General features: G+C 44.4%; 1 protein-coding gene across 1 annotated transcript; it reads right to left on the reverse strand.

The window, feature by feature from the left end:
- Window positions 1–173: 173 nt before the first annotated feature.
- Window positions 174–6,263, reverse strand: GSC2 (goosecoid homeobox 2). The gene is made up of 3 exons (XM_084649408.1): window positions 5,905–6,263; window positions 2,295–2,542; window positions 174–1,706 (listed from the first exon to the last, which is right to left on the reverse strand). The coding sequence occupies exons 1-3, from the start codon at window positions 6,206–6,208 to the stop codon at window positions 1,602–1,604; spliced, it is 657 nt and encodes a 218-aa protein (XP_084505534.1). The 5' UTR covers window positions 6,209–6,263; the 3' UTR covers window positions 174–1,601.
- Window positions 6,264–10,127: the final 3,864 nt, after the last annotated feature.

The raw sequence follows: 10,127 nt of genomic DNA on the forward strand, positions 1-10,127 counted from the left end.
TTTGTGGCACCTTAGAGACTAACCAATTTAAAGTTACTTCTTTTGTCAGGAGCATCATGTTTGGCAAGCTCAATGCCAGGGCTCCAATCCCAGTACCAGCTGTCTCCCCAATACATTTATTTATGAATCTTTATTTTACAGACAGCTTGAAAAGAACTCCAGCAGCATTTACTGCACATACACACCCCATTACCCACAATTATCATGGAGGGATCCAAGTCTGAAAACGAAAGGGAATCTGTCTGCAAGGAATAAAACATAGAATGGGGATGGAAATCAGGAATGATTCTTCAAATGCTGGCTAGCCTTGTAGGACGTTGCCAATTATCATCCTTAGGTAGGTGAGGTAATATCTTGGGAGACAAGCTCTCACCAACAGAAGTTGATCCAATAAAAGATATTACCTCGCCCACCTTGTCTCTTTAATGTCCTAGGACTGCCATGGCTACAACCCTGCACACAGTTATCATCCTTAGCGTTTACACAGCAAGTGGGGCAGGTTTTGCACCACATAGACAGTTCTGGGGCTGAAGCTTTCCTCTGTGCTGTTGTGAAGCCCAACACACCACTCTAGACCCGAAAGCAAGGTCCTAGTGCATGAGAACCAGAATGGGAAACTGACAGATCTAGCTGAATTATCCAGCTGAGTGAAACACACACAAAAAGGAAACAACCAGCTTCTCTGGTGAAATACAGCCTTCTATCAGTACAAACTCTAGTGGATACCCATAGCAGCGGGTGCTGCTTTTCCTCTGCAGTGCTACAGTTTAGTTTTCATTTCTCTTTTGCCCTTTTGTTTGGGGTTGGCAACTGCTGTTGCCCCATTCCAGGCAACCCAACCCACATTGTGACCAGAGCAGCTACAGAGTGGTCGGGCATGGAAAGAGAAGATTGCGAAGTATACAAATGGTTTTGTCTGCACTAACAACCAACTGTACCCCAGCCATGCGTTAGCACAGGTTAGTTGAAGACGTTAGTCTGAAAGTACTATGAGTACTTTGATGCCCCCTACTCCGTACATGAATGAATTTATTTTGAAGAATGCAAATAAAGCCTGTTAGTTTGTTTAAGGAATGAGCTGTGTAATTCGTCAGTTTCTACCTTGACCCCAAAATGCAACTGTAGACACCACCATGACACTGTAAAAACAATATAAACCCAGGCCACTTTCCGGAATAGTCTCTGAATCTACTATATAACAGCAAAACAGGCACAACGCGATCTGTACAGGAACAAAGACAAGTTGAGAGAAATCTTTCTCCATCATCCACATATGCATCTACAATACTAACATTGAAGCAAGCTCTATCCCCACCTTCAGCATTTGGCAACTTTTCGGCTTATGCTTTTGAGGAACGTGCCCTATGACTCATTTGTTTTATTTGTCATGAGATGAACTTTGTTCGGATGAAAAAGCTAAGGACTTGAAAATACAGCACCTACCTTTACCTGCCCTTTACCTCATCGAATCAGAAGATTCCCTCACTGCTTTCCCTCTCCAGCCCCCCTCCTCTTCCATCTGTCCCACCTGGCTGTGAAACCAGTGGAACAGGGCAATGGATGCTTTTCACAGTAGCCCAGTGAGACTTAGTGTCAGTCCCTTAGCAGTTCTCCTCTGAGGGTTTCTTGGTGCCTTGAAGGAGCAGAGCCGAAGTAGAAGCTCTTTTCTGATGCCTCCACTTGGCCCGTCGATTTTTAAACCAAACCTAGACATTTAATAAAAGAAATGCAACATTTATCTCCAGCCTCCATGAAACGCCCCAGGCCTGAAAGCAATTGGCATTTACAACTTTGGATTTTACAGCATGATGGGAAGTTCTAGGATTTGGCAGCATGTTCTACTCTGGTTATGAAGGCTGCCCACACAGGTTACTCAGGACAAGAGCCACCTGAGGACTCCCTCCCTGGCGTTCATGTTCAGTTTCAAGGTGGGCAGGTGAGCCAGGAATCCCAATGGTAAACAAAAGCGTTATGCAGAACGTGAAAATATTTGAGAGCAGGGCAGTGACCACAGAGTTAAGCAGTGTGTGCGTGCGCGAGCGTGCGCAAGAGTGCCTGTGAGTGTGTCGGGCCATAAAGACAATGTGTGAGTGTTCTGCACACACCCATTGTGTCCTGGCTTTATCCTATGGCTCACAGAATTTACAATGTGTTTTTTAAATTGCACTTTGAGGTGCTATAACTGGAGCCTCCTGAGGAGGCTTTAAAATGGCTCCTGAATCAGATTCCTCTTTATTTTTTTAGTAAACAGGGACAAAAACTTTTTTGATCTCTGTAGTGTGGAAGAATTTCACCTCTACTCTCTCCTCCTTCAAGTGGATGCGGTTGGCCAGGTGCTCTCTGGTGATGACATCTGGGTACTGGTTCTGGTTGAAAAGGGCCTCCAGGGCCTGTAGCTGATCTTCAGTGAAGATGGTCCGGTGCCGGCGGGTCCGCCTTTGGATCTGATGGAAGGTCTGCAGCTCATTCTGGCTCCCACGAAGATTCTTACATGCCCTGGCAGTGGGATGAATTAGCCTCATGGGCCAGGGGAACCTGGTGTCTAATAAAAGGAGAGTTAGAATTTACGAGTTTGATTACAGAACCAAAACAAACCAAGCGCTCTCTGAAGAAAGGCCTGCCCCCCTTCAGTTCCATGTTGGCTGAAGCTGGAGGCAGCTCAGACTCTGCTTGAGCTCCTCTGGGTGATTCATGATGGATCAGCATTGACTGGCTTTGGACAGAGCCACATTCAGCCCCCTTGGATGAAATGAAAGCATGGCTGCCATGATGTGAGGCCTTGGGTAGGAGACAGTGATTGACTGGAATCCTCTAGGTTCCAGGAGAGGCATAGAGTTGAAGGGCAGAAGGGACCACCAGATCATTTAGTCTGTATATCACAGGCCACCAACACCTCCCAGCACCTGCACACTAAACCCAACAGCTTGGAAGAAGGTATTCCAGCCCTCAGGATACTAGACGTCTGTGTGCCACAGGCAAAGAACAGGAGGGACTGAGGTGCACCAGTGCCTGAGGCCTCTGCAATGGCAGGGAAATGAGATGCACCCAGATATCCTAGCAAGCAACCTGCACCCATATGCTGCAGAGGAAAGTGAAAAACTCCCAATGGCCTCACCAGTCTGACCTGGGAGAAAATTCCTTCCCGACCCCACATGTGACAATCAATTAGACCCTGAGCATGTGAGCAAGAACCAGCCAGCTGAGCACCTAAGAGACAGAATGCTTGGTGCCACCTCAGAGCCCTGGCCAGCCCCAGCCAGTGTCTCCCCTCCAGCTCTGGGGCTGTCCCCGATGCTTCTGAGGAAGGAGACAAAAAGAAGAAAGAGGAAAAGACAAAAAGGATCCAAGGATTCCACTCGGGAAGGGTGAAGGAACGCTGGCTATGTTCTCCTGGTTTAGTGCCCAGCTGCAGGATTGCCAACCACAAGCTTTAAAATGGGTCAGGCTCCCAAAACCCATGAGATTGGATTCAAAGCTACAAAATGGTTTAATATAATAAATCTGGGATTCTTTTTATTTGTCTTGTGGTTTGTTAGCCTTCAGGATGCACTTGGACCACATTTTCAAGCTTTTCTCTGCAATCAGGAGGGCTAGAAACAAACTTTTCTTTTTCAAATGAAAAGGTGAGATTTTCACTGAACCTCCTCATTTCAGGAGCCTGGGGCTTTAAGAAAAACACCTGAAGTCATGAGAGTCAGCAGCACTCCAGTAGGGTCCCAAGCTCCTTTACAGCAGATCCAACCCTACCCTCACCGCGCAACTCAAGGGTATATCCAAAAAATCTAAGAAGATTTAACCGGAAGTCTCTCTCTCTCTCCCCAGAATCCAGGAGGACTGTAGAGTGTTCGGAAGCAGCAGATATCTGCATCAATTAACTCTGCAGAACTCAAGTGGTATCAAAAGGGACGGGGGAATTCCAGGAAGGGTCAGGAAAGAATACCTTCCAACCTGAGCTGGGGTTAACTATGGGTTCCCATTAGGACTCGGGACAGCAATCTCAGTGCATACACCAGTGTCCAAGGGCTGCTGGCCAAGAGTAGGCAGGGGAGGCAGTTCCTGACCTGTTTTTCAGAGGTCTGCAGAAACCTCTCTGCGAGGCAGATGAAAAGGAAAGCAGCAAGAGAAAAGGGACCTGGCCCACAGAAAACAGTGATGCTATCAGCTTTGCTTTCCCACTGTGAAATGTTACCAGCTTCTAAGGCTAATGAGGGGCAGCCCCTTCATTGGCAGTGGCTTCAGGTCTTTACCCCCAGAGAGCCTCACTGGAGTTTGTAAAGGCTAAGGGCCCTCTACTTTGAGGTATTGAGCACTCTGAGCTTTCACTGAGGTCACGGGGAGCTGAGGGTGCTCAGAACCCTTCAGCCAACCGTTGATATGTCACAGGATTGGGTCCATGCTCACAGAAGGATAAAGGAAAGAGACAGACTGGACAGCCAGTGTTTGTCTTTGTGGTCATGTTGGATTGCAGGACTGGTTAGATTACAGCAAGAATCCACAGGTGGTTTTGGGGTCCCTGGTAGGAAAAGACTGTCCCAAGTAATGCAGATTACACTAGCTTTTCATATCTGGGCACTCATGTTGTGGTCTCAAGTGAAACAGCTTTGGTGGTCTCCATGCAATGGCCCATGGAGACTACTCCATAGCACAAACCCAAACTCAGAATGTTATATGAAAATCAAAGTAAGTTCTCCCATGCTCACACTCAAAGTAATGGTATGAAACTCACAGTCATAGAGAGTAATGAGGAAAAAATGCCTTTTCCTTTGGTCTGAGCTTGTATTTGCCATCAGGTCTGCAAGTCCATTTTGGAGGATGCTTACCAGTAAAAATCAGTTTAAACCCAAATCTGGGAGACTTTATCATAACTACCTGTAACTAAGAAATCTCTGCGTGTTCTTTTTTTCTTTACTGTGCCAGGAATTATGCAATAGCTGTTCCAGAACTAACTGATTTAGAAATATAACCTTTTTTTACATATAATGAAACAGAAGTGTTATCACTTAAGTCACTCCGATAATAATGAATCAAATCCTGGATACTTTACTTAAGCTTTACTCACTGGCTACAACTTTTAGCCCAATAATACTGTTTAGATCTTATACCGTGCTCTTCATCTTCAAAGTGCTTTACAAATGATAACTAGTCATTTTAAAACGATGGTTACGCTGTAATAATATAAAAAATAAATTATTGCTAATAATCTAACATCTTAAATGTACATAGCACCTTTTGTCCCAAAGCACTTTACACACTTAAACTGAGATACAAATTCCATACATGAACCACTTCATCTGCCCTAAAATGCAGCCACTCTTGGAGTGAACTACAGCAAATAGGCCCTGATTCCTCTAAGTACTTGAGTGTACTTAACTTTAAACACATGCTTAAATGCACATCCGTCCTGTACAAACCATAGGCACAAGGAGCAATATCCAGCTGAAACTGTTGCAGGGATGTAGTTTGGCAGAATATAGTTACCCGCAGTAGATCAACATCTCTACCGTTGCAACAAATGCCATAGGTTCATTGATGACTATCAGAATTTAGGACCTTCCTTCTTTATCTTAGAGAGCAGCAGCCCAGTGCCATATTAAAACAATGCTGGGGTGTTGATACAATTGTGCCTTGGAAAGAAGTGTACCAGCTACTGAATCACCTACGTTATATCCTGCAACAACCACGCTGTTCCTTGGAGCCCTGCATCGGAGAACTGACCTTTCCCAAGTTTGCCCCATGCATGATGACATGCAGGCCAAAATGCAGTAATGTCACTATATTCCCAGGTTTTGCTACTTTACAGTGTTGGTGCCCTCATGAGTGCCAGCTGCAATGTCCCTTCCCACCCGCCCCGCCGCGCCGCCTATGGGATCCACACAATGACTCATAAAACAGGAGAATACTTACCTAGCCAATTTGAAGAATCCTGCAGGGAACGGGTGCTTGCATGAGAACAGCAACAGCAGCTGCACCCAGCCGCTTCCAGTTCTTCTTCTTCCTCCTCCTCCTCCTGCAGAGAGCCAGCAGCGATGGCCTCCGGCCCACACAGCCCCTTGGGCTCACAGTCCAGGATCCCCTGGAGACAGAACGGGACCAGAACCTGGGGACTTCTCTCTGTTGGGCTGGAGAGAATGTTCTCGATGGTGAACGAGCATTGCTTCTTGAGGCTTCTTCTGCTGAGCTCTGTGTCCAACGGGGCTTCTGAAGACATCCTGTTCCTGGAACTGTAGTTGTGGCACTTGGCAGCTCACATTCAGCAGCTGAAAACAGTGGGGCTTACTCTCTGCGAGAGACCAAACTGTGGCTCCCCAGCAAAAAGACGGCTTACACTTGGATGCTTTTTAAACCAGACCAGTGATGCCAGACAGAATTATTGTTTTGTCTTCTCTTTAAAGCGATTGTCATTCTTGCACCTGGGATTTTTATTTTATATATACACATACATGCCTTTTTATTCCCTTCTAAGCTAGCTGCTTTATAACTGAGGCCACCCTAAGTAAATATATATATATAATCCCTTTGGAAAGAAAACCGTAAACCCCCCTGCGAATAAAATAAATTCTAACTAATCTTGGCAGCTTTGTGAAGGGTTAGTGTGGATCTAAGATTTAGCTAATCCTACAGAAATGACTCCAGAAGGAAATCTGATTTCTCCATCTCAAGTGTAGATTTGAAGGTGGGTATGATCTCCATTGTGTTGGAGCCTCTGATTCAAGGCAGGGGGAGAATAGCTGTTCTCCAGCCCAGAAATGGACCAGAGGATTAACTCCTTACAAGAGGCAAATTATCCCTTTCTCTGGCCAAATGAAAGCTTGCCCATCAAAAGGGAACTGTCATATCATACAATATGAGCAAGGGAGGGGAGCTGAATTTGGGGGGGGGGAAATCATTTTTAGCAGCAGTGCACCCTTCGCTAGGTGAGGACTCCCCGTGACTGCTGATTTATTTTCCGCTCAGACCACAGGAAAGCTGTATTTTTCCACACTGTCCAAGTAATAACAATACAACAGATACTTTGTATTATATAGTATGCTTCATAGGAGGATCTCTAAGTGCTTTATAAAAAATTAATTAGGCTCACAACCACTGTTCCCTCTAAGCGCTGCACGCCCACGCAGATCCTAAACCCCGCGCACACGGCAAAACCCCGCACGCACAAACATTTGCACAGAAGCCCAACAGAAGAAATTTTTTGTGCACACGGCCTGTCAAAAATTAGAGGGAACATTGCTCACAACACTCCTGTGATGTAGGCAAGTGGTATGTAAAAGGGCTCATCTCACACACCCATCATTGAGGTGGAACATATCAGCTTTATCCCAGGGCACAGCCATACCACATTCAAGCTGAGAAGAAGTGACGATGAATACTGAACTGCAGGGAGAATTTAGGGAGCTAGACATTCCAGTCACTCAAACTGGGCCATGACACTAGAGTTAACATTCTGTTCTTACAAAATATGCCATGGGATCTTTAATGACCAGGATGTAGTCACAGCCTTATGTCCAGTATTGTCAACCACGAGCGTTCAAAAATCCCGTCACAGTCCCAAATATCATGAGATTTTACAAGTATTACATTTTGGGTTCTTTCTATTTGCCTTCTTGTTTTTGAGCCATTGGGTGGAGAGGGTCATATTTTTAAGCTTTTCTCTGCAACCCTGAGGGCTAGAAACGTTGCTTTATTAAATGAAAGCTGGGATTCTTACATGATGACTTGGCTCCAGGAACTGACGCTTTCAGAAAAATGTCAAATATCACGAGACTTGCAATACAATCACAAGAACCGGCAACAGTGTCTCATCTAAAAATAACACCGTCTGAGGCACAGTGCCTCCCAGACCATGCCAAGGCATTGGGTGAATAATAGCTAAGAGAGAATTAATTATTTCTTGAAGGTCTCCCATCTGGGTACCATTGCAGCTTGCTCCATTTAGCTCATCAAAACTAACGGGATCAAGGCACAAGATATGGCCACAGACAATGAGCCACTGGTAGTTCTTTCCCAAAGTCTCTCTACTTTTTTCAGTATCACCTGTTACGGATCAAGTATTCTCTTTTCAGATGCTTCGGGCCCTACAGCTTGACACACAAGGCCAAAGGTGGGATCCTGCCTTCATTTGGCCTTTTCACTTCCTGGAGTCTGTTGCAATTGGTCACGAATGGTGTCACTCTCTGTTCACACATCTGGAATTAGATTTGCTGCTCCATTCTGTCACATCAGCACTGGGGAGGGGATCCAGTGACTTTAGTACTGTGTCAATGGTGTCAGATTAGGTCGACCCAGAGGGATTAAGGCCCCTCTGTGCTGTGTTGGTGGCATGGAGCTTCATCACCAAAGTAGGATAAGCCAGAGGGACTGGGGACCCTCAGTGTCATGTCAATGGTGCTGGGATCGTGGTACCAGATTAGGTCAACCCAGAGGTCAACGTAGTTACAGGGCAGGGCTGGAACTGTTACTGCACAGCAGATGAAGCAGATGACAGATAGAATGGTCTTATTCTGGTTTTGCTAATAGGAAACATGAATAAGCTGGGGGAGAGAGAGAGAAAGTAAAAGGTGCTTATCCAGTATAGGTACTTGATGTCATCAGGAGGACACCTCACGTGGCCAGTCTGAAATCTCAGTCTTCTCCCACACAGATTTTTTGGCTTTCAGGAAGTGAAGTGGTTAACAAAATCAGTCTCTTTTATCCAATTAGGAAGTTGTCCACTGGGCTAGTCACTTTCAAAAAGCGGATGTGGACCAATCAGGACACAATTCATTCTTCTTACAAAAATCTAAAATGACCCAACAGAACATAAGTCATGATCCATAAGTCATCGTCTCACCATCCAGTGAGAAAACAGGGAACCCTCTTCAGATTTTTTATTTTATTGTAATTATTTTTCTTTAATTTTATTTATTTATTTATTTATTTTTGGTAGTTGCTTACTATTGCTCAGTGTGTTTATCCCTGGAAAAATCCATAATCCTAAAGTGCAAAACATCTTGGCCACAGCAGTCTGCAGACATTTTTTAAGAGTGACACCAAAGACCTTAAACCCTCTCATATCAGGTTATGGTCAACAGCCTGCCTTCACAAGATGTTTTCCATGGTCATTTTCTGGATGTTGTCCTTTGGTCAGCGTTGCATATTTCTCTTTGTCCTTCAAGTTGCAGTTTCTCTCAGCATTTTTAAGGGACAATTTACAAATGTCCATTTTAAAGTTCTCAAGGTCATCTATGCAAACCGCTTAACAATCCTTTGCAAAATTCTTTAAATTTAAATTCTTTAAATTCTTTTCATTCATTATGCAGCAGTATAAAGTCACTTAAGAAAACGATTTTCTCCATCAGGATGAAACAGCTGTATAGATCTTCCACTTTCCATTTTCTTAGTCAGTGATGCTAGTAAGATCCTTATATGAACTGTTGAGCTGTGTCTATGTAATTATACTAATCAAGCAGTTAACCAGGCCTCTCTGATGACTAGCTCTATAACCAAGTTCCTGTGTAACCCATTACTCGATTTCAGTGTCTCTTTATTACTGCGTTTTCCAGTATACGCAAAAAGAAAAGGAGTACTAGTGGCACCTTAGAGACTAACCAATTTATTTGAGCATAAGCTTTCGTGAGCTACAGCTCACTTCATCGGATGCATCCGATGAAGTGAGCTGTAGCTCACGAAAGCTTATGCTCAAATAAATTGGTTAGTCTCTAAGGTGCCATAAGTCCTCCTTTTCTTTTTGCGAATACAGACTAACACGGCTGTTACTCTGAAACTTTTCCAGTATCGGTATATTTCACCTGACGTGTAATAAATAAAAGTACACTTGATTACAAATATGCTCACTGCTTCACTCTCTCACTATTTTCTTCAAGTAAATATTAGCATAACCTCCTTGCTTCTCCTAACAGGACTCCCCATGGGAAAAATAGCACCTTGCACAAGGTTTGATTAACATTTTGGTCAATTTCCTTTTACATACAACTTTGATCCACCAAAACAAAACTTTTATAAAGGCCAGTTCCTTACATTTTTTTCAGGCAATGCTATATGACGTCTTCCCATTGAATACTGATAGTTCCGTTCACTGACTCAAAGCAAATTGCGTAAAGGAGAACGCCACGTCTCAGATGTATTAAGGG

This window comes from Lepidochelys olivacea, assembly GCF_965140295.1.
Source record: "Lepidochelys olivacea isolate rLepOli2 genome assembly, chromosome: 15".
NCBI classification, from domain to species: Eukaryota; Metazoa; Chordata; order Testudines; family Cheloniidae; genus Lepidochelys; species Lepidochelys olivacea.